The following is a 27766-nucleotide window of genomic DNA, read 5'->3' as shown; positions in this document are numbered from 1 at the left end:
AGGAAGGAAGAGGAAATGGGGTCAAGAGGAAGAATTGTGAAGTTCGGAGGGTGGGAGGGGGGGGGGGTTGACGAGATAATGTCAGGAGGGGGGTGGGGGAAGGATTTTTTTTTTTTTTTTTTTTTTTTTTAGTGAAGTATCACTCCCCCCATTCTCGAAGATCAATCATTCCGTTGCCCTTGGTCGTCTGCACAAGACCCGCGGCCTACATGTAACCGTCAACGGTCAGATTTGAAGAAGTTTGGGTAAATGAAGAAAGACAAAGAAATCTTTAGCCGATAAGATTATTTCTCTAATAGCACCTTTTGTTGATTTGCTGTATATAACCCCCTACCATAAATCAACAGCCACTCCCCACCCCACACATACTTCCCCCCTGGCCAACTTATCGAGGGAAGCATTACCAAAAACAGTCTAACAGGTAACAGCGGTGTCTGAATTTACCTTACCTTTACTATTTGGTAAACGCGTACCTAGGCGCGCGGCTCAGAACCCTCTTCCCGACTCACTCCCCCATTACGAAGTCGTCCCCTCCCCTCCCCTCCCCTCCCCTCCCCTCCCCCTTTCCGGAAAAGTCATCTCCCATTGCTCGGTGGAGGCCATCATATAGCAGAACAAGACTCGTAGTAATGAATCTAAATTGCACAATTTTTGGTTTAAGAAATTGGCAAGAGCTGGTTTACCAATAGTGGTTAACGAATGAAATAGACTTAGTAACCATGTAGTGAGCGCTGAAATAATGGCTTGTTTCAACTCATTAAACTCCGATGACAAGATGACTTGACATTTGGTCAAATAAAACAAAAAATCATAAAACACCAAAATGTTTGATCAAACATTTTGGTGGTTTATGATTTTTTGTTTTATTTGACCAAATGACAAGACATCTTGTCATCGGAGTTTAATGGGTTAAGTGAAAAAGAAATAACTACGGATAGGGAAGGCAGGTGGTAAGGGACATGCAACTGCCTAGTGTAGGCCTTATGGTCTCTTGCAGTCTCCTTCATTTCTATGTACAGTCGGTGCCACAGCGCATGTCTTCTGGCGACTGGGATCGGGGCTGGGTGAACGCGTTTCATTGTATTATTCCCATGAATTTAGTTATAAGTTGAGAGTAGATTCATAGGCACGTTTCCTTTTTAATTTATAAAAAATTAAATCACACGGACAACCCAGTCTTATTTCATGAAGAACAGATGACTCAAAGACATATTTCATAGGCACGTTTTTACATATTTCATAGGCACGTTTTTACATATATCATAGGCACGTTTTTACATATTTCATAGGCACGTTTTTACTTTATTTATAAATAAATAAAAACACGCGAAACCCATATTTCTTGAAGAACAATTGAACAAAATGCCTCATATTGAACTGTACCACAAAGTCTGCATACGAAAAGAACATGTAGCTCAGAATAAACGTCTTCTTCTATTTCTCAATGAAGACGACCCCAATTATAATTACAGAGAAAGACCTTTTGTCATTTGTACGTATAAAGGGAATGTTATTCATATCCAATTCTCATTGCAAGAGCTAATTGACTGCTTCTCCGTGTAGGGTATTGACTTTTATGTAGTTTATATTTTAGGGTCTTCAGATACATCCACACTAACAAACTCAACATTCGTTTATAACTTGAGAATAATATTCACCCCCATCCTACCATCCTCTACGGTAGGAGTGAAGACATGTTTGATGGCCTCTAAGAGACCAAAAATGAAGCCCACAGCAGCGAGAGACTGTGAGAAGGTCTAGTGACTGGTCAAGAAACGAGACGAGGAGAGTTTGTACCAAGTCGCTAAAGGAAGAAGAAAAAGAAAAAAAGTAGACTCGGCAAATGGGGTCAGAGGTGACGCGTGTGGGCGAAGGTAAAAGGAGGAAAGGGAATTAGGAAATCGTGGTTAGGTTTTGTGAGGCAGGGGGGCAATTATAATTGAATGCGTTTGAGTGTGTGTGTGTGCGCGCGCGCATGTGTGCATGTGCGTGATTGTGTGCGTACATGCGTGATGCCAGTTTTGGATAGTTCTTTGAAGTCCGCCGTTCTGTTTTTTCATTCAAAATAATGCAGTACTTGACACATACGCGCGCGTGTATATATATATATATATATTATATATATATATATAATATATATATATATATATATATATATATATATATATATATATATTATATATATATATATAATATATATATATATATATATATACACTTTGGAGGGTACACTAATCAAAATTTTCTTCGTTAAAGAACGCGAAGCAAGGAAAACGCCCCCATGAACGAAAGATAGGTGAAATAGAAAGAAAATGACCACAACAATCAAGAATTGCATTGTCTTTCGTTCACTTTTGAGTTGGGTCGTTGTAGTGTAGAAAATTATCGTTGCCAAATTGCGATTGTGGAGCGAACTCGCTCTGCCAACATAGCTACAGTAATGATGCATCAGTTGTGGTACAGGTCGGATATGTTATCATGTATTATTCTGAAATGCACTTGATTCGTAAAAAGAAATATATATATATATATTATCTCCAATGCTATCATGGTTTCAGCTCTGACGGTATTACTTGTATAAGAAGTTTTTGGGAATTTTCTTCCAGCTGAATATGTAGCCAGAATATGTAATACGACGCTATATCCGAACGCGTTGATCCAGAAATGTTATCTATTTGGTTCATCGAGATTAATTAATTCATTCGCTGTTCATGGCGTTTCCCTCAGTTGAAGAAAATCGCCTGACGGCAGGTAGACCGAAGCTACAAGTCGTTGTTAACAAAGGAAGAGTGACTATTGGACACTGCGCCTCTCAAGAGCGTTTTGTTTGCTTGTGTCGTCGCAGGTGTCCCGCCGCCGACTTACCCCTTCACACCTCAACTTGCAGACTCACGTCACCATCCCTGTCGTCACTATAATTCATTGAATCAAGAGGAAGATCCTTCCTCTCCGATTATTTGTTTGCAATTCTTATTTTGTTTATTGATATGCTGTTGTATACACCCAGACAAAAGGAAACAACGAACAAAATTTAAGAAAATAAAAGTTTCATTTCATATCGTTAGATAAACGGGTTATGACTTCAATGTCACCATAATCAACCCTGCCCTACATGCTAGCGTCAGAGCCAGTGTTATCAGATTATATCCACCTGTTCCACCGTCTTCCACCACCACAGTCTCGCTCCAGTCTTCACGAGCGTTGCCATTCCACCAGTAATAACGTCCACTCCACCAGTGTCAGTATCACGATATCCGTTACTCGTCCACGCGTCCTACACCAGCGCCACCTATATCGCCAACTTTAAAAGACGATCGATGACAATCGGAGAAGAGCAAGACAGAGGTGAGGGTAATAAAATATTCTGTAAGGGCCTCTTGTTAGCCCGTGCGAACGAAGTGATAAGGACACCGTTGTTGCCATAAAAAGACATCATCAATCATCTTCATATTATGTTTAGGTTAACTTGGAAGCAGCAATAAGCGAACGACTGCATAAAAGTGTATCTGTCGTATGTTAAGAAAAGTAGAATAATTAGATAAATTGATGTATGAATTAAGTAAATAAATAAACAGATGAAATACAAGTAGGTGAATCAGTGAACGAACGAATAAATTGAACAAACGAGGAAATGAAACAGGTTGAAAAATAAGCGAGTGAATTTACAACAATACAAATAAACAACAATAGGGCTAGAGCACTGCATATGCGGACGAGACTATTTGGCGAGTTGTTTATTTAGCGTGGATGGAACTCGCAACAGGGACCAATGCCCTTATGTGCTTATCCGATCGAGCATTCAATCACTGCTAAAGACGGCAGGCCAAAAAGGCTGTCGACGCATCCAATACATCAACTTTAAAGTTGATTATGCGTGTTGGTCGTTGTTTAAACGTGAAAACATGTCATTAGCTCAGAAACCACCGACGGCGAATATTGTTTTGGGATTTTGAATTAAAGTGGTCCAGAAGGGGAAGGGTCTTTATCTCGCTACCGACGTGTTGCAAAAACAAAAACCCTTCGTTCACAGTTAGTTAGCCAGAAGAAAAGAACAGACTCTCGCTATGGGAGGAGGTTATCGTACTAGTATTTTATTTTTCGTTACCAAATTTGAACGAAATCGCCTGGTAGGAAAAAACGTAGTTAATTCGACAAGGAAAGTTCCGTTTGAGATAGCGTGGTGCAGTTTAGAGGCACTGAGCCTAAACTCGTTTGACTTGGGGTTAAAAATAAAAAACTGAGATGCATGACGATTTTATTCAGCGTTGAAATGGTTCTCAAGGAGGCTGAAGGACAGTAATTCATAAGTATTGGATATGTGTAGAAAATCATATTCAGCACACAATAGACATTGCGTAGAAACCTGTTCATCCCCGACATGTGACGTGTCACTAGTGTTCCTGTGATACATTAGAAACTACATTTATGAGGTAGAAATTATCAGGAAAAATGTATGTATGATAATTGTAATAATGGTAATGGTAACAATACGAGCAACAATGATAACAATGACAATAAAATCGTCACTGTCGTCACCACCACCATAATCACCACCACTATCGTCATCATGGGCACCACCAACCCCACCTCCATCATCATAACCATAACCACCACCACCATCATCATCATCATCATCACCATCATCATCATCATCATCATCACCGCAGCACCATCAACCCCACCAGCATCAGCAGCAGTACCATGAACCCCATCATCATCATCATCACAATCACCACCACAGCACCATCAACCCCACCAGCATCATCATCAGCAGCAGGAGCATCATCATTATCATCGGCAGCAGGAGCAGCACCATCATCATCATCATCATCATCACCATCACCATCACCACCATCAACCCCTCCAGCATCATCAGCAGCAGCAGCAGCACCATCATCATCATTATCATCGTCATCATCATCATCATCATCATCACCACCACCATCACCCCACTACCACCACAAGTAAAAATGAGCCACAGAGCATCCTGTCGCATGACACTCGAGCCCCTACGGACCGCCTTTCCCCCCTCTCCCCGCCTCTTAAACATCTCCACACTTCCCTTCCCGTCAAGGGCCTTGAGGCCGTTTCTATCTTAAGTACACCACTCTGCAAGTCCTTCTTCTTCATCTCGTTCTTGTTGTTGTTGTTGTTGTTATTTTCTCTTTCCTCACCCCTCTCCTCGTTTTCTTTCAAACCCTCTTCATGTTCCTTCTCCCTTCTTCCTGGATTTATCTTCCTTCTCCTCCTCCTCCTCTTCGTCTTCGTCCTCGCCCTCGTCTTCCTCCTCCTCTTGCCAAGTGCCCCCCACCACTTTTTTCTATCCATCTTCCTCTTTCTACCATTCTTCCCTCTCCCCACCCACCCACCTCCTCCTCTTCGTATTCCCCCACCTCCCCTTTCTTCTACTCCCTCATTTCCTCTTCCTCCTCCTCTCCTTCTCCCTTCCTCCTCCTCCTCTCCTCCTTCCCCAATGTCACCTCTTCCGCCTTCCCCTCTCCTCCTCAGTTTCCCCTTCATCTTTGTACACCTCTCCTCCTACTTCCCTGACACCTCCCATTCCTCCTTATTATGACAAATGGAACGTTGCTGGTGTGCATCAGTGGGATAGGGTACCAGATAGTCACTCGAAATGCAAACCCACCAAGTAACAGTAGACAGTTCTCTGCAGTAGGAGGTTTAGTAGTGAGGGTCATATTACGTCTTTTTCTTTCAACTTCGGTCAAGTTATGCAACAGAGTTGGGTTATTGAATATCTTCATCTCACGTAAATCACGAAATACGCCATTTCACTCGCTTATGAAAATAAGTAAAGGGCTAATATACATACAATGAACAGAGTACAAATAATACAATTCCAGCTGGTTAAATAGAAAGCTGGGAGAACAAAGGAAATGTAGAGTGCGTGGAATATAAACAATAGAGCCAAAGAAAAGCCTTTTTCCTTCAAGACAAATGGAAAGTTGAACTTGGACCAATTTTGTGCCAGAGGGTGTTGTATTCTCACCACAAGCAAAGAATAGACATGACATCACGTGACTGCATTGTTGTTTCGCTACGGTAGCCCTCTGTACATATTTTACTCTGGCTTAGATAGGCTCAACAGATCCTCCCCCACCCTCGTAGCTGAATAAAATCGTCATGTAACATTAGCCAGGATTAACTATATAAAGAATGACGGGATATTCTGCCGAGTGTGAATCCTGTGTCTCCAATATATTTTTTTCCTCTCGTTTTTTTCCGTTCCACACAGTTCCCGCCCTGGCCTTGGCATGGCTGCATGACGTCATGTCGTTCTTGTTATGCGTCGTCTTAAGTCGTGCCGTGTAACGTGTATTTTCAGTAAGAAATACTTCATTGTATATTTTCTACTGTGTATGCACGTCTTCTGTTACAGAACGTATATACCCAGGCAGTTACAGGGATCTTGAACCTTTCATCTACAGTCATTGTGTTGAATATTCACTGCTTATACATATTGTCTCAAATTATAATCACAAACTGCACGACCCACTTCTGCACACATTGTTTTCATTGTACAATTAGCCCAGCACGATTGTGACACAAACTTGTTTTTGTTCGTAGTTTTGGGCTAATAACTGCATACATTTGATGTAGTGTTTAAGGTGACTAGTGACACCTTAACGATACGTAGCATCCTTATGTGATTGGAGACTAATATTCACGCAATACATCTTGTGTTTTTTATTTATTTATTTTAACTAAACTTATCAAAATATGAAAACACGCCTCTTGGCCAATATTACTAATGGAGTCATTAAAAAAAATCGTAAAAAATATCAATGGTGGCCATTTCACTAAACGACCGTCACTGAACGCATATTTAAAACTATTTCGTGTGCGTTCGAATGTCATCAAAAATGTGAAGAAAGTCTTCTGACGTGAATTTCTAGTATTGTAGACCTCTATAAGAACATTTCAACAATGTTTCTGACATTCTTATGTTTAACTTCTCTCAGTTCGTTATTTAGTTTCTCTGACGAAAAGGTAATTTGACATTTAGAGATTTAAAAAAAAAAATGTAACCGAAGTCGTTTCTACTCGAACGAACTCACAACAATTGACGAGAATCTGCCCAGTATGAAGTGGCTTTTACAGTCGAGATACAATGCCCCCCACCTCCGGAATGTCTTTTTGTCAAATAAAATTTTACAGACTTTTATATTAGCGAATGCTAGATGAATATATTCATCTTATAGAGAAAATGATGCCGATATCAGCTCATTTTGTCTGGCGTGTGCCCACACCATGAAACTAAATCAAATCACCAGAGATTAGCCAGAATGAAATATGAAAATGGTGACACCACATCGTGGTGATATTGATCGATGCCCAAATAAATTCTCACCAATGTATCCGTTTGACTTTTAAACGGCCGAGTTTGCTTGGCGGTCTTTATTTTTCGTAGCCAAATTAAAATATTTGCTTCTCACGCTTAACTCATAAAGTTATTCTTTTTAACTTTTGTACGACCTAGAATTGGTTTGGCAACAAAAAAATGCTTATTTTCTCAAGCAAGTTATGTATCTATTCTGAGTCCTAATTGAATTTAAGCTGGCATTGATGAAACACATAAAAGGAAAATGAATTCCTTAGACGCCTCTGTCGTCTCATTGAATTTATATCAATCACTGTGTTCGGATGAATATGAGGTCACAATTTGTTCACTTTTTCTTTAGTTTAAGAAAATTTTCCCTCATCTGTTGCTGCCCCCCTCTATTACCAGTAAATTTCGAACAGTATTACATCTTGTTATCTGTACGCAGTCCATATATACGGGGTATCTGACTGCGTAGTGTTTATCGATTTAGGAAAAAGAAAATCCCTCCTGACTTTTCATACTTAGAAAAAATTAGGTGATTTTTCATGTTATTTCTGCTAGGTTATTTTGACTAAGTACTACACCAGAGACTATTAAATAAAATCAAAGCCCATGGCATAGGAGGAAAAGTGTTAGAATGGATTAGAGCTTGGATTAGTAACAGAAAACAGCGGGTCACCATAAATGGAGTAAAATCTAGGTGGGGCAATGTTACTAGTGGGGTTCCCCAGGGCTCGGTTTTGGGTCCCTTGTTGTTCATTATGTACATAAACGACTTAGACGATGGGATAAATAGTGATGTTAGTAAGTTTGCGGACGACACTAAAATAGTACGCCTAATTAGGTCAGGAGACGACGCAGAGATTCTGCAGGATGATCTTAACAAATTGTTCACATGGTCTGTGAAATGGCAAATGAATTTCAATATCTCTAAGTGTAGCGTGTTAAACGTAGGGCTACACAACCCCGAAAATATATACAGCTTAGATAACACGCTTTTAGAGAAAACTGAGTGCGAGAGAGACTTGGGAGTTCTAGTGAGTCCGGACCTTAAAACCAGGAAACAGTGCATTAGTGCCAGGAATAAAGCTAACAGAGCATTAGGTTTCATTGCTAAGATAGAAGTGCAGAAGTAATTATCAAACTCTAGCGATGGTTAGACCCATCCTTGACTATGCGGTACAGTCTTGGTCTCCGTCCTACGGAATGGACATCAATTCACTAGAATCAATACAGAGAAGAATGACCAAAATGATACAAGGACTCAGAAATTTGCCATACGGAGGCTTAGGCACCTAAACTTACACTCTCTGGAAAGACGCAGAGTGCGGGGTGATCTAATAGAGGTGTTCAAGTGGATCAAAGGCTTTGACAAAGGTGATGCAAACAAGGTCATCATATTAAAACAACAGGGCAGGACTCGCAGTAATGGATTTAAACGGGACAAATTTAGATTTAAGAAAGAAGTAGGTAAGAATTGGTTTACTAATAGGGTGGTCGACGAATGGAATAGACTTAGTGACCATGTAGTAAGTGCTGAAACTATCAGTTGTCGTAAGAAACGATTAGACAACTTTATGGATGGGGATGACAGGTGGTGATGAATACGGAACTGCCTTGTGTAGGCCTTATGGTCTCTTGCAGTCTCCTTCATTCTTATGTTCTTATGTTATGTTCTTGTGTTCTTTAGGATTAAGTGAACGCGCCATGCATCTTTAGTGATTCCATCAATTGCTTGCCAGGAGGCGATTTTAAATTTGGCTCCATTTTCGGCGGCAAATGTGTCAGTCACGCCAGTTTAGTAAACAGTTGATAGATGGATTAGCCTTTAATTTGGTGGAAAATTAAACTTCAGTGTCGCCACCCTTGCAATGCGGTGTATCAGTACTTCATCCAAAGATAACGCTGAGTAGGGCTGCTTCGGGAGTTCGTTGTGTAGTCAGCTTCCCGGACTAGTGTGTACTGATTTTTGATAATTAATGATAGTAATTGAAATTAGATGATAATGGTGATGATAACAAGAGAACTAAAGATAATAATAGTAATAATAATAATAATACATATACCAAGCGCTTTTTCCCCTTACAATGGTGGTAGCCAAAGTCAAAGGCATAAATCCACTCCCACCCATTTCATCTCCACATACTTCACTCCCATTTACCCACCTCCCTCCCTCTTATCTTTGCTCCTCCTGGATGACGGGTCCTCCCTGCATCTCGCCCAATGCTCCGGGTCAGAAACAATGCAGCAAGACACAGCACATCCATAGCAAAGTAGCTTCATTTGATTGGCGACCCCCCCCCCCCACTCCGACCCCTGATGCAGAAAAAGAGAAGACGGGGAGAAATCCCTTCGGGCTGCGTCAAAATATCATTCACACATACTCCCTTCCACCCTTCCATGCATCACAGGATCACCCATTCACAACCATTCTCCACTCACCCCTATCTTCTGTCTTCTACCTTCCGTAACAGACTTTTTTCCAGTGCCCCAATAATAATAATAATAATAATGATAATAATGATAATATAATAATTATTATTATTAATAACAATAATAATAATAACAATGATAAGAATAGTAATAATAATAATAATAATAACTACAAATATAATAATTATTATTAATAATAATAATTATAATTATAATAATAATGACATAATTATTATTAACAATAATAATAATAATAACTAATAATAGTAATAATAATATAACAACAACAACGTAAGAGGGGATACACGGTCTAACGTGTTTAAAGTGATGTGTGAACGGGGAATTTGGGGTTTAACTAACGTGTTCGACAACCAAATACCCCGTTCACACATCACTTTAAACACGCGTCTGTCGAACCGCGTTCGACGAACCGTGTAAACCCCCTCTAACAAAGGAACAAAGGTTTGAAAACTTCTTTTCGCCAATCGATCAGTTGTCGTCGTCGCCTTCGCCTCGGCCAACTCTTTCCCGCCACGGGCGAGCCTCGAACAAACAACGACGATCTGAAATCGATTTCCCGCCCAATGCCGCCTACACGAATGTAGGTCATATCTGCTTTGCCTCGCATGTCCGTAAAAAGTCGAAGGAATTGAATTATGCAAACACACCTGGGGGGGGGGGCAGAAACTTGACCAGGTTTATCTTTTACTTTTTTGGGAGACAAGTCGAGGATGTCAGTCATGTGACTTTTGAAATGAATAATGTGTAAGTTACTTCAGATATTTTTTCTGGCTAGCAACGTACGATTTTTATTCAGCTCAGGTGGATCCCGTGGTTTGGGAAAGTTAATGGATATATACATCCATCATGCTCCGAGAATTCATCAGTAAAGAGGAAGGAAAAGGAGATGGGAAGAATGATAAAAGGAAGGATGAGGGGAAGGAAGAGGAAGAAAAGGAGAAAGGAAGAGAAATAGAGGAGGGAAAATAAAGAGTAGGATGAGAGGGAAGAGGAGATGGAGGTAGGAGGAGGGAGAAAAGGAGGTTGGAGTAAGCAGGAGGATGTAGAAGAGTGGGAGGAGGATAAAAGGTAGGATGAGAGGAAAGAGGAAGAAGAGAAAGAAGGAGGAGACGGAAGAAGAAGGAAAAGAAAGGAGGTTGTGGTGAAGGAGAATGTGAGATAGAATTAGAGGAAGAAAGAAGACTAAAGGGGAAGAGGGGTGGAGGGGAGGTGAAAGGAAGTAGAGGGAAGGAAAGAGGAGGAAAAACTGGGATGAGTACGACGTCATCCACCTGCAGTCAGCACAGCATTAACCAGTAATTTTGCAAATAAAATAATAGTAGTAGTGTTGATAAGAATAGAAATAGTAACAAAAATATAATAATGATAATGACAATAGTACGCTTTCCGTGTCTCGGTGGTGAGCCACTAGTGGCATGATCGTTTTCTTTCGTGATGTGCCAGATGCACGACAATGAATCAGAGAGAATTCAACTCCCAAATGTCGATACTAAGTGATCTATTGCCGTTTAATTTCCTGGTAGGCACCAGAGCGAACACAACGTACTATTCTCACCCTATTCCATATATCTGGGTTAGCTAGTTAAGGTAGTGCTTGTGTTTTGTGTCTGCTACACGTATATTTTCATAGGAAACCGTATCATGGGGATGTATTACGATCTAACCCCATTGTGTCAGCTTGGTAGCAATTACGGAAGCCAAACGAATGTTTTCTCGTACATGACTTACATTTTTTGTCATGTATATTCTTTGATTCCATCATTACATTTACAAGTCGAGTCGGTTTGTGTAAACTTTTGGAATGAATTATTACTATTGTTTTCCCATTATGGTCGAAATACCTTTGGAAATCATCTTACCCTATTGACAAAAATATTCTTTTTGTTTAATATCAGTATAAATTTAGTTATTTCTATATTTAATGATTAATTTGTCGAAAGATACACATATGACACTCATTGACATATATAAAAACTACCAGTTTATTACTAAGGGGATGCCAACGAAAATGAACATTATAGTCTAGCGACAGAATAAACTAAAAATTGTGCCATAAAAAATGGGCAATTCACTTGATGTATTTAGCAGATGCGTCACCAAAGGTCCTGCGTAGGGTATCCGTTGTATTCCTCCGGCCAAGCCCATGACTCACACGGAATTATTTGTAAATAATAACAATAACTTTCCTGTCCACTGGTCGGGATCATATTCACAATATCTGATAAGGAGTGAAAGTTTTGACAGATATGATGAAACGCAGCGTGGCAGGTTGACAGGGGTACCAATCTCGATGTTTTCTCATAGCAATCGCAGAACATCAATGACATCGCATTATTAATCATAAAATGTCTAATAATTACTAAAACAGACGCATAGAAACTAGCCACTCGATGCTTTAAGGAACAAGATTTTTTTTATTGACTCAAAATTGGTCAATACTATTTCTGTAATGTCTAAACGCATTCGTTCAACAACAGGATTTGAGACTAATCTTCACTCGTAAAAGAATCCTTATCACTATCAACCTCCATCCCTCCATTCAGCTAACCTCCATCTCTCCTCCACTACCTTCACGACTTCGGCACGAAAGTAGACCAACCGTAGGATGTAGTTTCTTATTACATGTTCACCAGTTCATCTCTTGTGACACCACATGCATGATACACACGAATCAACCATGAAAGAGACAGACAAACAAACTAACAAACAAATAAATAAAATAAATAGAAAAAAGAAAAGAAAAAAATACTGTTGCAGTTTGACAATCGTCTCGTTGTCAAGCAAGAACTTCTCTTATATCTTTGCAATACCAAAAAGAGTCCAAACAGGCCACTGAGTCACTTTCTCGTCCTGCCAAGTGTGCAGCTTATCTTAATGCAGCTTACCAGGCCTATTAACAGCGTACTGGTCCACACCTAAGGAAGCGGGCACAGCAGGACGCTTGATGTAACCCAACACTCCACCGCAAGTGACAATATCAAACAAGACGGTGTGACGAGAAACACAACTACACCTGTCTCGCTCACTCACAATGCACGTAGCATTTGTTAAATAAATGGTCCTCTGCACGTAGCATTTGCTAAATAAATGGTCCTCTGCGCGTAGCAATAGTTGAATAAATGGTTCTCTGCACGTAGCATTTGCTATATAAATGATCCTCTATACTTAGCATTTGCTAAATAAAAGGTCCTCTGCACGTGGCATTTGCCAAATAAATGGTCCTCTACACGTAGCATTTGCTAAATAAATGATCTTCAAATTTCTAGAAGAATGATACATTTCTCTACGGTTTTATGTTAATTACTGGGAGTTATGGGTCAGTAGATTAATAGGTATACTCGTATAATGAGTATATTTGGTGACTTAGTAAAATCATTGACACATTCTACGCCAAAAGCTGTTGGATGGGGCATTCCTCAGCTGGGGGTAGCCAGAATGAAATATGTAGGAACGATTACTGCTGAAGGGTCCATTTTGTGATATCCTCACTCCATGTAGTGCAGTCTTAAGCCATTAATAGGTATGTCTTTTTGATAATTACATTTATTTAGGTAATGTCGAACCCTGTTTTATACATATTTTTTCATACTGATCTCGTTGACATGACGTTTGTCACTAGTTGAACACCTTTTTGTTCGTGACTTATGTGTTATATATACCTTTCCGTCAGACGATTTTAAATTTATTTATGTATTTTTTGTGAGGGAAATTTGTCCTTGGGGGTGACAGTCGTGGAGTACTTAACGTACACTCTCGGAACTTCAAACATCGACTTTGACTAACCCTTGTCCTTGCTTTTCTTCTGCAGTACCCGTCATACCTGGCGGAGGCGGCGAGGCGTCAGGCGGACCGCGCCATGGCGAGTCCGTCGCTGCAGGCGGTCAGCGAAGGAGGAGGAGGGACGTACACGGCCAGCACCGAGGAGGAGGAGGAAGCGGACAACCACATCTGCTCTCAGGAACCCGGTGATCGCCTCCCCGCCCTCCAGAATGCCAACCGAAGGAGGACTCCCTCGGGGCCCGACGGAGAGGAGGACGGGCCAGAGGCGCTTCCGCTGCAGGAGAGGACCGTGCTCGCCCTCGATGATCCGCAGCTCAAGGAGTCTCAGGTTTCTTGCAAAACCAAGAAACTGATTTCCCAGGTGAGAAAAGGAAGGAAGAAAGACAACCCCTCTCTTTCGTCGCAGTCGCCAGGAGCAACTAGAGAGCTGTGCTCTTGGATTAAGTTTCACTCTAGTTTTGTGAGCATGCGTCATGTATGTGTATATACATGTATATATGTGCTCACACACATAATTTTATATATATATATTTATATATATATATACATACATACTGTATATGACGTGGGTGGGAATATGAAACGAGTCTTAGTCTGAATTTATTCATGATTAGTTCAGTAGATAAGCTTATCTGCTAAACTAGTCAGAAATAAGCTCAGACTAAGACTCCTGTGTTTATTATTCCCGCTTCTGTCAGAATATCTCAGCATATGTATACGTATGTTTATATTTAAATGCATGAACGTATATTTATTTCTATTCATATGTATATGCATAGGAATATCATCATTTAACTAGTGAAACAAAAGTAGTATTTGCAGTGACCAGCAATTTAAAATCCTGACCATATTTAATGCATGAACCTCGCCGTTCCTTTTCATATTGTAATCAAATATTTCGCTACCAAAATCAGTTTTGGAACTCTAAGGCAAGACAAGATTAACTTGAAAACGTTTCTTTGTTAGAAGGTTTAAGTATTGGTATTAAGGGAATAGTAAACACACTTAAATTGTAACCATATCTTAATGATAGAGGCGGTCTTAATATCATTATTTAATTAAGAGTAGTTATTAAGTGTAGAAGTAATAATGTGGAGTAGCAGTAATAATAATGTAATTATTACCACCATTTCAGCTTATTGTCATCGTGCAGGTAATTACTTTACCTCTTGTCCCCGCCACAGGATGTGGAGAACGAAGAGAACACCTCACCCTCGGAGGAGGACCGCCTGTCCTCGGCCACATACAGCGTGAGTCGTCCCTCGTCTACTCCCCACCCTCCGACGAGCGTCTGTCCCGTCCATGACTCCACGAGATACCGTCTGAGCACTGCGGGAACATCAGATGCTCCCTTCTCCGGCAGTCCAAGGTCGATGGCTGCTGAGAACCAGCTCATGTGCTGCGACATTTGCACGGCACCATATAATAACCCAAAAGTAAGAAAAAATAAAATAAACTCCTGGAGTAGTGTGGAAAAGTACTGGCTCAAACCGCTCTCGCGCGCGGGGTCAACTGCAGAGCGCGGTATCCGTTTAGAAAATTTATATATTTATTTGAATATCCCATAATTATGAATGTTCATGCGAGTAATTAGCAAGATAAAGAACGGGAAGCTACTTTGTCTTCCTCATTACCTCCCTCCCATCTGATATAGTGATAGAAGCTACGAGAAACGTCGGAATAAAACTGTTTGGTAGAAATACCAAACGCGCCTACTGTGTCGACATTCAAGTGGGCACGACAGTTAAGCACGAGGAGTATGACGCATGAACGCTATTGATTCCCTTGGTTAGACGCTAAACTCACACAGTCACTCCAACTTAGACTGAGTGAAGCTTACAAAGGAACAATGGAATTATTTTATGAAATTTAATTAGATGTCTGTTTACCATTATTAATTATTCATGTGTTGTTCCATATGGCTTTATCTATTGATCTATTTTTATCGGTTGGGGTGGGATGCCAAGAAAAGGCACGTGGCTGGTATTATTTTTCGGAAAGACCTACCTATCAGTTGGAGGTTCCTATATAGACCTACTATTGTGGTTACCTAAAATTTATTCATTTATATACACGAACAAAAAGTCGATATCTCAGTTGGAGGTTCCTATTGTGGTTACTTAAATTTTATTAATTTATATACATGTACAAAAAAGTCGATATTTCATAAATTAGCTTAGAAATAAAATTTCACACACAAAGAGACCAGTTGGGAGCCATAGAGAAATACGAGACCTAAGTAATTTAGACATGTTAGCTTTTGCATTAGTGTAGACAAGACAAACCGTTTTGGAGATAAGAATGGTTATGAGGGCGATTTGGAGTCCATTTTGGAGGAGTATATATTAGTGGTAACAAACATCAAAATTAGTAGTAAAAGTGGTGTTAGTAGGTGTAATACTATCAGCACCAGTAGATGCAGTAACAGTAGTAGTCATAGTTATAGTGACACTAGTATTAATAGAAGTCAGTGCTGGAACATGATATGCACATGCTTTAGGGCACAAAGGAAGAGCCCCCCCACATTATTTTATTTATTTACATATTTATTTATTCATTTATTCATTTATCTATTTTCTAAGAAAATGCATATATACTAGGATCTTGTTTTGAACCTTCTATAAACATTTTCTTGTCAGCTGTTAACTATCGTGATGATTTTTATATTAAAATATCTTCATAGTGACCTTGGGAACAAGAACCTGGCAAAAGTTGAAAAAAAAGTATAAATATTTTAGTTAATTTCAGAGAACCTCATTAATACGATGTGGACAAGTTACCTCGTGCCTTAACGTGTTCTCATTGTTCTTCTTGTTCTCCTACAGGTGTTGCCCTGTCTTCACACCTTCTGTGAACAGTGCCTCATAAGCTACACGCCTGCTGAGTCTCTCACGCTCACCTGCCCCGTGTGTCGCCAGCAGTCCATCCTGCCGAAGGAAGGCGTGAGTAGTACATACATGAAGTACTGGGTCTTCGCATAACACTATTCCACATATACGCGCATGTGTAAGGTACACAGTGACATGAACGCGTTCAGTAGGAAAACACACACACACACACACACACACACACACACACACACACACACACACACACACACACACACACACACACACACACACACACACACACACACTGTGTGTGTGTGCGTGTAAGGTCACAGCATTACCCATAGATCGGTCATATATGAGCTCTGAGCTCTCATCCGGGAGGGTAATAACTGTCGATCACGAGTCCAACACGTGATCCAAGACCATGGTGAATCACACACACACACACACACACACACACACACACACACACACACACACACACACACACACACACACACACACACACACACACCGTGAACAGATTCCAGGTGGTGGGAATTTGCGAAGCGGGCCCAAGAGTGATCCCTGATGGACTCAGCTTTCGTGAACGCCGTGTGGCCGGACCCCCCCCCCCCCACGAGTGACCGGAAGTCAACAGCAACAACAACACCTACTGCTGCAGTTGCTGACTTCCGGCGATGTGTCGTAATGTCCCAGGAATGCGGGGGACATTCCAGCAGGTCAGATCAAGCCGATCTGAACCTGCACGTCAGCCAGCAGTCACGTGGGGGTAGTCTACTGTCACGTCGCCTCCCTTCCAGGCAGTATCCTGGAAAGTATTGGCAGTCGTGATGAACTCCTTGCTTGATCTTTTTTTATCAAATTAACTGTCTCCTCAATCCACCAGGATCATCTCTATTTATGTATTTCTGAAAATTATCATTTCGTTATTTTTTTATTTATAAAATACTTGAGTTTTTTGTACTAAGTTTTCATACTATTCTGTCTGAAACCCTTCACTTACTACACTTATTTACTAACGAGCCCTCATTTACTACCAACGAGTCTCTCAGAGACTCGTTGGTAGTAAATGAGCCACTGATTTTCATTTACCCCTCATATCTACTAACAAGCCCCACATTTACCACTCTTATATACCAACAAGCCCCTAAGTTTTTACCCTTATTTACTAACGACCTCCCTCATTTAATATTCTTACCTACTAACGAGACCCTCGCATACTTCTCTTGCCTACTAACGAGCCCTTCGTTTAATTCTCATATTTACTAACAAGCCTTTCATTTAATAATCTTACCTACTAACAAGATAAACTTCTCTTGTCTACTAACGGGCCCTTCATTTAATAATTTTACCTACTAACGAGACCCTCATAAACTTCTCTTGTCTACTAACGAGCCCTTCGTTTAATTCTCTTATTTACTAACGAGCCCTTCATTTAACAATCTTACCTACTAACGAGCCCTTCATTTAACAGTCTTACCTACTAACGATCCCTTCACCTACTAACGAAACCCTCGCATACTTCTCTTGTCTACTAACGAGCCCTTCGTTTGATTCTCTTATTAACTAACGAACCCTTCATTATCTTACCTACTAACAAGACCCTTATAAACTTCTCTTGTCTACTAACGAGACCCTTATAAACTTCTCTTGTCTACTAACGAGACCCTTATAAACTTCTCTTGTCTACTAACGAGACCCTTATAAACTTCTCTTGTCTACTAACGAGCCCTTCGTTTAAAACCCCGTATTTACTAACGAGCCCTTCATTTAAAACCCCGTATTTACCAACGAACCCCTCATTTACTCCTCTTATCTTCTAACGAGTCCCACGTTTACCCCTCTCATTTGCTAACGCGCCAGCAACCTCTCCTGCCACAGGTCTCGGGTCTTCAGTCGAATACATGGGTCCAGGGCGTGATGGACTCGCTGGGCAGCGCTCCTTCGCTGACCTGCGGCGACTGCCAGGGCACCACCACGTCCCAGTGCCAGGAGTGCCACACATATCTCTGCAGTGCCTGCGCAGCCACACACACCCAGGTAAGAGGGGCACCAGAAGGAGGCGCTGTAGGAGGCATGTGGGGGAATGTCTTTGGGTCAGAACAGGGCGCGTTCCTAGGTGTGATCCGCTTTAGTTTGGCCGCGGTTAGCGCTCCCAAACAATTAAAGCAATATAGGTGCCGGTATAGTATGTGGCCTACCTTTTGAATGTGGCCAACGAAATTTGTCTTTGGTATAGTATGTGGCCTACCGGACATTTATTTCGGCGTGAACCTGTCTCTTAAGCTTTAATAGGTTGGGAACACTAACCGCGGCCAAACTAAAGCGGAACGCACCAAGGAACGCGCCCAGCTCTGCTTTTGGTGTCAGTTGGAGGTAAGAGGCTTCTAGTGAGTCATTTGAGCTCTTGGTAAAAATTACAGGAACGTATTACCCATATATGGCACTTCATCTGTGGCAAAGAAGTACATAAGTATACAAAGTATATCTATGGAGTGATATACACACATTTATGAGTACTTGAATAACAAATAAGAACTAAAGTAGATGTATAACCAAGAAGAACGTCTGCTACAAGACTTGTCTGACCCAAAGGTAATTAAAATATTGAAAATAGATTAATAAATGAATGAATCAGATAGAAAACAGACAAAAACAAATAAATGCGCAAATGAATAAGTAAATAATGAAACGAACGAACGAATGAATGAATGAATAAATAAAGAGAGGAGCTCAAGCTAGCAGATGCTCTACTGCAGCCGAATACATCACCTTTACTCAGTTCGTTCGGGTCGCCGGTGCAAGCGGGCGGGCGGGTGGGGGGGCGCAGTCGTTGGTATCCACTGGGGGCTCGAACCCAGGTCAACGAAACACGAAATGCAGTGGACACTGGTGCACCTGGATTCCTCTCATGGTTATAATGTGACGATTCGGGACTTGAAATTGACAAATGACCTCTCGTGTGTGTGTGTGTGTGTGCGTGTGTGTGTGTGTGTGTGTGCGTGTATACGCTAGATTGCATTGACAGGGTAACACAGTTCTTCAGTGCGAACATGTATCCAGTTTAATTTGTATTCAGAATAGCATGTACATTCATTTGAGGATAAATGGATTTTAAAAAATTGTAAAGCTTTGTTTAAATTGAGAAGGGGAGAACGAAACTAGCAGACTCAACAGCCATGTTTCTTTACTCTAATTAGTTTCGTGACAGTTTAACTTGTCCCTGTCTCCGCGGAGGTGTGTGTTGGGGGAAGCCCCTATCGGTTGAATAAAATCACCTGGCGACAGCCGACATAAACACTCGAGGTCGTAAAGCACAGCGAAAGGGTCAAACCCACAAACTCTTTTATCAGAACACCCGGAAGAACTCGCCGGAACGGGTGGAGTCTCGCCGAGTTCTTCCGCCGAACTCAAGCACCGAACTCAGGTCGAGCCCTGTGGCCCACCCGGTTGACGCAAGGAAACCCGTTTGAGTTCGTGGAAAACCTCAGTCAGGTCTTGTGGTCAAACCTTGCACTCGAAGAGTCGTTGCTGGAGCGGTCGAGGCGTCTGCAGACGACACCACCACCACCGAGCGCTCTCATGAGTGGCTGGACCTCCCGATCAATCATCCGTGACGTGGCAACGGAGTCGGAGGCGATTCCAGGAGGCCCGAGAACAGAACGAGAACAGAAGACCTCGCCCGTTGAGCTGGATAGATAATTGGTCCTTATCCCTTCTGTATCTTCTCTAGAAACCATGAACAAGGCCCCTAGATTAGGTACACACATTCTTTATCTGAGAAGAAACATCACAAACCTCCCGTATGGTGACGACATCGGTGGGTCAGTAGGAAGGGAAGGCGGGTTGGCTAGTCTGGTCACCCATTTGGAAAGAGCCTCTAAAGAGTTTGTCATGGAAACAATCACATTAAAAAACACGTTTATGGCAAGTGCCAAGAGTGCTATTACAGAAGACATCACAGCCCAGGAGCAGAACCTTGGGATAATTGAGCAATTCAAATATTTGGGGACAGTCATCACTGATGTAGAATCTCAACCATAAAACCTCAGAAGTCGTATAAGCAATGACTTAACGATCCAAAGAACAACATCACTATGAAATATAAAAGGCTTCTGCATGCAGTGGCACTCGCCATCTTCCTGCATCCAAAGTGCACTGGTGGCGTAATCGTAAGCGTGCTGGTCTCGCATTCACTAAGTGTTGGGTTCGAATCACGCACTCCTCTTCGATTCCCAGCAGTGACTGCTTCGGCCGTAACTACTCAGCGCCTCCTGGCGTAGGCTCCGCATCACCTGCATGCATGCAAGGCTTGAGCTCTCACTGAACAGGAAGATGCAGTTGGCCAAATTAAGACATTACCACACCATCTCAGGGATCTCTTACCTTAACCTCATCACAAACGAGCAGGTCCGTGCCTCCGTCCCCCAGCACCACGCTGACCTCCATGAAAACCTCCTCAGACCGTGACCCAGAGAGAATTAAATATACTTGACGAGAGAGAGATGGTGTGATAATTGTATTATGATCCAGTGACCATGCAGAGACCGTTCTTACAAAGTACGGTGAGATAGGGGAAGAAGAGAAGAGACAGAGAGAAGAGAATACGGACTGACAACATTGAGGACTTGGGTGGGGAATCCTGTTACAGAGATCTTGGCTAGGAGGGATGGAGAGAACCGAAACAGAGTCGGTTATCCGAAGACTTCTCCCGTAGGTAAGGGAGGAAATGCAAGTTAAGTCAAAGCAAAACAAGGCAACGGTTCAAGTACGAAAGAAGGAAAATGAAACTATGGTACCAAAGAAGCTACATGGTCAAATAAACTAAACTATTCAAACAAATGCAATGCTGAAGCAGCTGAATGTATACGAAGAGGAAACGGGAGAGAGTAGCTGCGTGTAGGCCGGACTTATATCAGCCAATCAAGACCCCGCCCCCTTGATGACGTAAAACCGAAAGTCGCCGTGAATGATTTATCACGGTTGTCGTGACCATTCACAGCAGGTTTTTCGTTTTACGTCATCGGCTGGAAGGGGAGGAGACTGAGTGACTTATCAATCTGATCTCTGACGTAGAAGGCCTCCAATTAAGAAGAATTTCTCACAAATTCACTGTAATCATTCTAGGATCTAAACCACATTTTGAAATTTGAAATAAAAAAGTATATATATGAGTGGAATAAAAAGTTGGCATATGGACATTCAATTGCATTTCGTGCCTGACAGTTCACCAGCGCTTCTATTCATGTAGACAATGCATCGCCGTTATAGACATTAAAGGGGATAGACAGTCGGGCAGACAGTCCCAGGACAGACAATGGGAGGAGTGTCGTGTAGATGCCTACGTGCACCAGATAACTTAATCTGGTCATTATTTTTGCGGTCTCGAAGGGCATTACAGCATATGCTTTCGGTCTCTTTATTTTTATATTTCTTTATTTTATTATTTATTTATATGTGAAGCATTGCTTCCATGGGGGAAAATGTAAAAAGTATATTAATGTTAAATGAACAGAATTTTTTTAGTCTTTGATAATATTAATTTCCTAAAACACCAGTTCAATAAATCCTTTAGAAACAGAACCACCATAGAATAAAGAAATATACACGCCACACATATGTCCAGAAGACATGCCCCGAAAATTTGCTGAAGATATTCTAGTGCACCGTGGCAGAAACTACATGACCACACAGAAGCAATTTAAGCTGATGGTCATGTCAACTGCCCAAGCAGCGACGGTTCCCACCAGCCGGAAACGTTAGGCTAGACAAGCCTGAAACACTGGATGCATGGCCAGACTGAAGTCGATTATCGGGAAAACAGTGAAATTCTTCGAAATGCACTTCAACTGGCTGCGAAAAGCCTACACGTGTAAGATAAATAAACGGACCAAGTTGCTGAGAGCGACAGAGAAATGAGCAATAGTGTGAGAAGGTAAATGAATCAAAGAAACAAAGTAGAACAGGAGAGTCTGGTAAAGACGAGAAACGAAGAAGAAACACACAGAAAAAGGAACATAAAAGCGTAAAAATGAGTAATCGATAAAGTGACATGTACGCAAGCGCAGTGTGGCGGTCGACGTTAGCAGTGTGGTGGTGGAGGTGGTGGTGGTGGTTGTGGTGTGATGTCAGTTATCGTCAAGGCGGCGTGTGGAGTGGTTGATCCAATAGAGTGTGTAGTTCGCGTTCGATTGGTACCGTGCATTCGATTAGGCAGTGATTGCTTCACTTGTGCCCCCCCACCGGCCAAGAGGACATTCTTGAACGAAATCCCAAGACCCCGAGGAAGTTCCTTGGTTGCTATTTACGACCTTATGCACAGGTGGAATACAGCTGTGAATTGGTTCTCATGAAGTTTCCTACCCGTTCATGAATACTCTTAATTGTTTCGCAGTACGGTTGGCCAGTATTCCTACCAGGAGACCAGTACTGGAGGTCCACTGGTACTGGCCAGTGACTGCTTCTGATCCCATCCATATGGGATTCTGGGATTCGTTAAAGATCATCATCCATGAAGGAAATGAAAAAAGAACGGACCTACCAGGAAACATGCAGGCTGATGCTGGCTGCCAGATGACCCCGGAGGTTCTGGAACTTAAAGGGAAGATATTCAGGGAAGAGGGGGACAACTGAGGAGAAGGAGGAGGAGGAAGAGGAGAGGAGAACGGGAGGAGGAGGAGGAGGTAAGGAGTGGTGATGATGGTGAGGGGAACGGAATAATTGAAAAAAAAAAAACAAGGGAGGGGTTATGTCCAGGGGAGAAGAGGAGAGGGAGGATCATGAGGAGGAGGAGGAGGAGGAGGAGCAGGAAGTGAGACGAACATCCAGCCAGCTCGAGTTTGCAAACGAATTCGGAAAGGCGAATGCTTGGATTAGAGGGGTACCATGTTTGTATTCGCCCAACCTAATGCTGTAAAGAACCGGAGGGAATGGCTTTGGAGCGAGGCACAGTGGTAACCGGAAGGGCTTGGAGAGACGAGGGAAAAAAAACGTGGCTAAAGTAGGGAGGGGTCGAGAAGAGGCAAAGGGGGAAAAAATTAACACGTGGCGAAGCTGTAGCATACAGAATTAGAAGTGGAGGATGAGTGGGTGGAAGAGGTGGAGGAGGAGGATGTAGTAGAGTCCACTTTATGAATAATATATTTGGTGGACAGAAAGTCGATACGGCTGCACCGCCAGAATTGTGGGGGAAAACCGATGCTCAAGCCTTGGGCGGGAAGGGGATGGAGACGCCATGCACCTAAGAGGGTGTTTTCACTGTCTGACGGTTCGTCGAACGCGGTTCGACAGACACATGTTTAAAGAGATGTGTGAACGGGGTATTTGGTTGTCGAACACGTTGGTTAAACCCCAAATACCCCGTTCACACGTTCACACGTCACTTTAAACACGTGTCTGTCGAACCGCGTTCGACGAAGCGTTAGAGTGTAAACCCCCTCTAAGTCGACAGGACCTAGGGAGATGTCTGACCAAGGGAGTATGGGGTTCACGTCTAACCACTAACATGTGTCAGATATGTATTTTGTTGTTGTTGTGTTATGATGATTATAATGGTGATTTAGTGATCATGTTGATGGCTACGGTGACAACGGTAGTGGAAGGGTTAATGTTGGAAGTCGTGTAAATGGTGACTGATGGTGATCAAAGCGGTGCTGGTGTTGATACTGATGGTACAAGTAATATCTAGGATTATTGTATCATTGATGACAGGAATAATGGAAGCGATTTTGAGAACTAATTTTAATGAATATTGTTGCTGCGAATGCGATGGTGCGGGCAACGACAGTACACGTCGTAGGGGAAACGCACAGGAGAGGAATCGCCTCCAACGACGGGGAGGATTAGAGAAAAGAAAATAATTGGACCGACCCGGACTGAAAGAACAAAATTGTTTCACACGCAATGTTTATTCGGTTTTATTCTATTGTTTATCTATTTATTTATTTTTGCCAGAATTGAAATAACACAACAAAGTATTAAAGGTCTTCGTAGCCAACTTTTTATCTACGGGAGGAAGAACAGCGTTACGAAGCGAACATATACTGAAATGTATTTACAAAATAACAATGGCAAGGTTTCACCATAACCTCAGGTATCATCAACCATTACACACGCACATACACGTGGTGCAGTTTGTAGAGTTCCCGGCTGCCACTACGAAGGTCCGGGTTCGAATCCCGCCCAGGGTTGAAATAAGTTCAGTATCGCTACGCTGCGGGTTGTTACTCCAACTCGTGGGCGGGGAGTTGTGTGTGCGTGTAAGGTCACAGCATTACCCATAGATCGGTCATATACGAGGTTTGAGCTCTTTTCCGGGAGGGAAATAGCTGTTGATCACAAGTCCAGCACGTGATCCAAAGACTATGGTGAATCGCACACACACACAAGTATGTGTATATGATATTACTTTGCTTTATCTTATGATCTTTGTAGTTGTGCCCTATATATGCTTTCCTCCGATCCTCTAGCACTCTCCCCTTCCTTCTGGACTTCAGAAAGACAAATGGAGGTCAATTGACCTCGTTTCAGTAATACTTACCCCAATATTCTGTAAATTCCCGCAGCCTTGCACGTCTCTTTTATGCAAATGTTTTCTTTCAGTTCCCCCTCTGCTTCCTGTGCCCCAGATTCCTTTTCAAACTTCTTAGTTCAACAGGTTCCTAAGATGATTACCCCACGTCGCCATTACTTCCCCAGGGCCAATTTACTGTCCTCGTTTCTCCTCTTTAACCTCTTCTTGCTCTTTTCTTGTTCAGAACGAGGTCTTCTCTTTTCTTTTAGCCTTTTAGCATTTCTCCCTCCCAGTCTATCCTTGCCCTCGTTTCTTCATTCTCACAAACCTGGCCACTATTTTCTTCTTTTTTACTCTTATCATTTTCTAGCTTTTTATCTTCCCTTGTTAATGTAGTCTACATTGACTTCTCTTTCTTATTGAAAAATATTTGTATATCCTTGGTCCACCTGGAGTTTCTTCCTGTTATTCTCGAAATCTTGGTGGCGCATATGATCTCTCCGTTCAGTAAGACAATTTCTTCATTGTTTCATTATTTTCTAGTGCATTCTCATTCCAATATAAATTAATATTTCTTTCACTTCTGTCCATTTCCCTTAACTCGTCCCCATTGACCTCGCTTCCATTAATTATCTTTGCCTCACTCAGAATCAAATCTCCCCAGTGTCAAAAAAATAAAAATAAAAAAAGAATCTGAACATCAATATTACACTCCAGCAAACAAATTTTTCTGACTGATATCTTTAAATCTCCCAGTATCACTTCCTTCGCTTCATTCTCGGCGCGAGGATGTCCTTATGTATAGAAGCGCTGGTGAACTACACACCATAAAAACACAACAGCCCTCCTGACCATTCATACACGTTTATGACTGAGTTGCGTGCATTTCTCCTAATGTTTTTTTTGTGATCATCAGCACTGATCATTTGAACCCCCTCTCACTCTCAGTGTCCCAATGTCATGCATACATATACGCACACAGACACAAGTGTACACATACACTGGCATACGCACGTGCACACGCATACATATACACGCACTCATACACGTACGCACCCATACATACACACGCGCTCACACACGTACGCACACATACACATATATACATATGCTTACATATATTTAAAGCAAAGAGACAGGACCCCAGGGGCGTTGCCCCTTTCTTGTATACTACACACATATACATACATACATGCGCCCCCCCACACACACATACACACACTCATACACACACACACACACACACACACACACACACACACACACACACACACACTAAACACAGACTGGCATTCTATCATGGAAATTAGCGTGGCCTAAAACATGCACGGGAGGGAACCAGAAATCAGGTCATGAGGGTGAATCCCCGGGCGATGGGGAGGAGGAGGAGGGGGAGGCAGATTGGTATAATGAAGAGGGCGTGGGAACTCCTATTGTATACATAACTGGAAACGGGGTCATCACCTTTGCCTTGCGTGCTAGGATTTCCAGCGCAGGTAGGACCCAGCACTCGGATTCAGAGGAATGGTGTGATGAGTAGGGTTAAAACAGACACGCTACTCGGTGTAGTAAATACGAATTCGGTAGATGTCGTTTATTATTTGACGGTTTGGCATTTATTGACTGCAAAGTTTATTGTTGAGTTTATGTGAGCCAAGTGATAAAATTAGATTTATTGTTCTCGTGCGTTTGCGTGGAAGTAGGCCTACGTTTGTGTATGTACCCAATTGTGTGAACTTTTTTGTGATATATAGGTATTATTCGTGAGAACTTAGGGAGTTTGTGTTAATAATCGTTGACATTTGTGTTAGAATAATTCCTTCCATCGTATTAAAATTATCTTTGGGATGCATTTCAGAGAAGTGTTAAACGTTTGTGCTCAATTCGAAAACATACCAAAAGTCTGTTGTGATCGATCACACCGACTCCTCATTTGCTCAAAAGAAATAATAGATAAATAAATAAACAAAATACTCAAATGATATATATTTGTACGAGTTTTTATTGTGGATCTGTATTGAGTGAACTCCACATATCAGATGAATAAACGTTTCTATCCTGGGAGATCCGGTTCGCGCTAGGGAGAGAAAAACAACTAAGGCTGATCGAAGCGCCGATGTTAAAAACAGCCGGACAAAAGCAGGGTGAGAACAAAGGACGTGTATGTTAAAGACTATATCATCTCCCGAGGGATAAAGCATAAGAAAAAGGCATAGGAATAAGAGGGAAAACAGACGGACGCGGTGCTGAATGGTCAAAGAAAGATAACTTAGCAAAGGAATTGAACTAGCATTGCCACAAGAAGTCGCTTCTGGTACGAACCCGTGGACATTGTAAGTCAACAGGTTGCCACTCGAAGAAGCGTCAGTGATTGAAGTCCATCCTGCCAGAGGCGAGCAAGTTCGTTACTCATACACGCTGAGGCTTACCGACGCCATGAGTCCCATCGCTTGCAATGTCGAGACGTCGGTTGAACCCAAGCTACAGTCGCCGCCGACTCCCTTCGCCCCTGGGACAACACCTCAAGTGAATAGTTCGGTGAGTCCTTTTCGAAGCTGTGTTGAGCTTCGGTCGAACTGTCCGAGGTCACCTTGAATTGGAGATTTGGGTATTGTCACCACATGTTCCCATTGGTGGACATTCGTCTGCTACTTGGGAAATAAATGCAACGCGATGGCGTTGGTGGAAGTCGATGTTGTTACCGAAAACGCCTGAAATTACCATTATGTTAAACTAGATTAATTTGCGAGGTGAGTCTTGTCTATCTCGAGTCAGAGGACAGCCACACTTCATAAACAATGAAATACACTTGAAACATATTGTCTTTTGACAAAACCTCGACAG

The 27766-nt window shown here is 42.0% G+C and overlaps 1 protein-coding gene across 2 annotated transcripts in view; it reads left to right on the top strand.

The window, feature by feature from the left end:
* The window catches only part of LOC143028505 (tripartite motif-containing protein 2-like), a 70555-nt gene that overhangs the window by 22030 nt on the left and 20759 nt on the right, over positions 1–27766 (top strand). The window contains exons 1-5 of one of the 2 annotated variants that reach the window (XM_076190699.1): positions 3209–3345; positions 13605–13937; positions 14761–15012; positions 16402–16518; positions 18292–18450. In XM_076190699.1, coding sequence (XP_076046814.1) covers positions 13653–13937; positions 14761–15012; positions 16402–16518; positions 18292–18450 — 813 coding nt within the window. In that variant the 5' untranslated portion in view covers positions 3209–3345; positions 13605–13652. Of the gene's footprint in view, positions 1–3208; positions 3346–13604; positions 13938–14760; positions 15013–16401; positions 16519–18291; positions 18451–27766 lie in introns of those variants that run through there. The other variant, XM_076190698.1, reaches the window with a different exon arrangement.

Source organism: Oratosquilla oratoria, chromosome 9, assembly GCF_046742065.1.
Source record: "Oratosquilla oratoria isolate Oo_2021 chromosome 9, ASM4674206v1, whole genome shotgun sequence".
NCBI classification, from domain to species: domain Eukaryota; kingdom Metazoa; phylum Arthropoda; class Malacostraca; order Stomatopoda; family Squillidae; genus Oratosquilla; species Oratosquilla oratoria.
The sequence above is the reverse complement of the archived record's forward strand: the minus strand, read 5'-3'. Positions and strand labels throughout refer to the sequence as shown.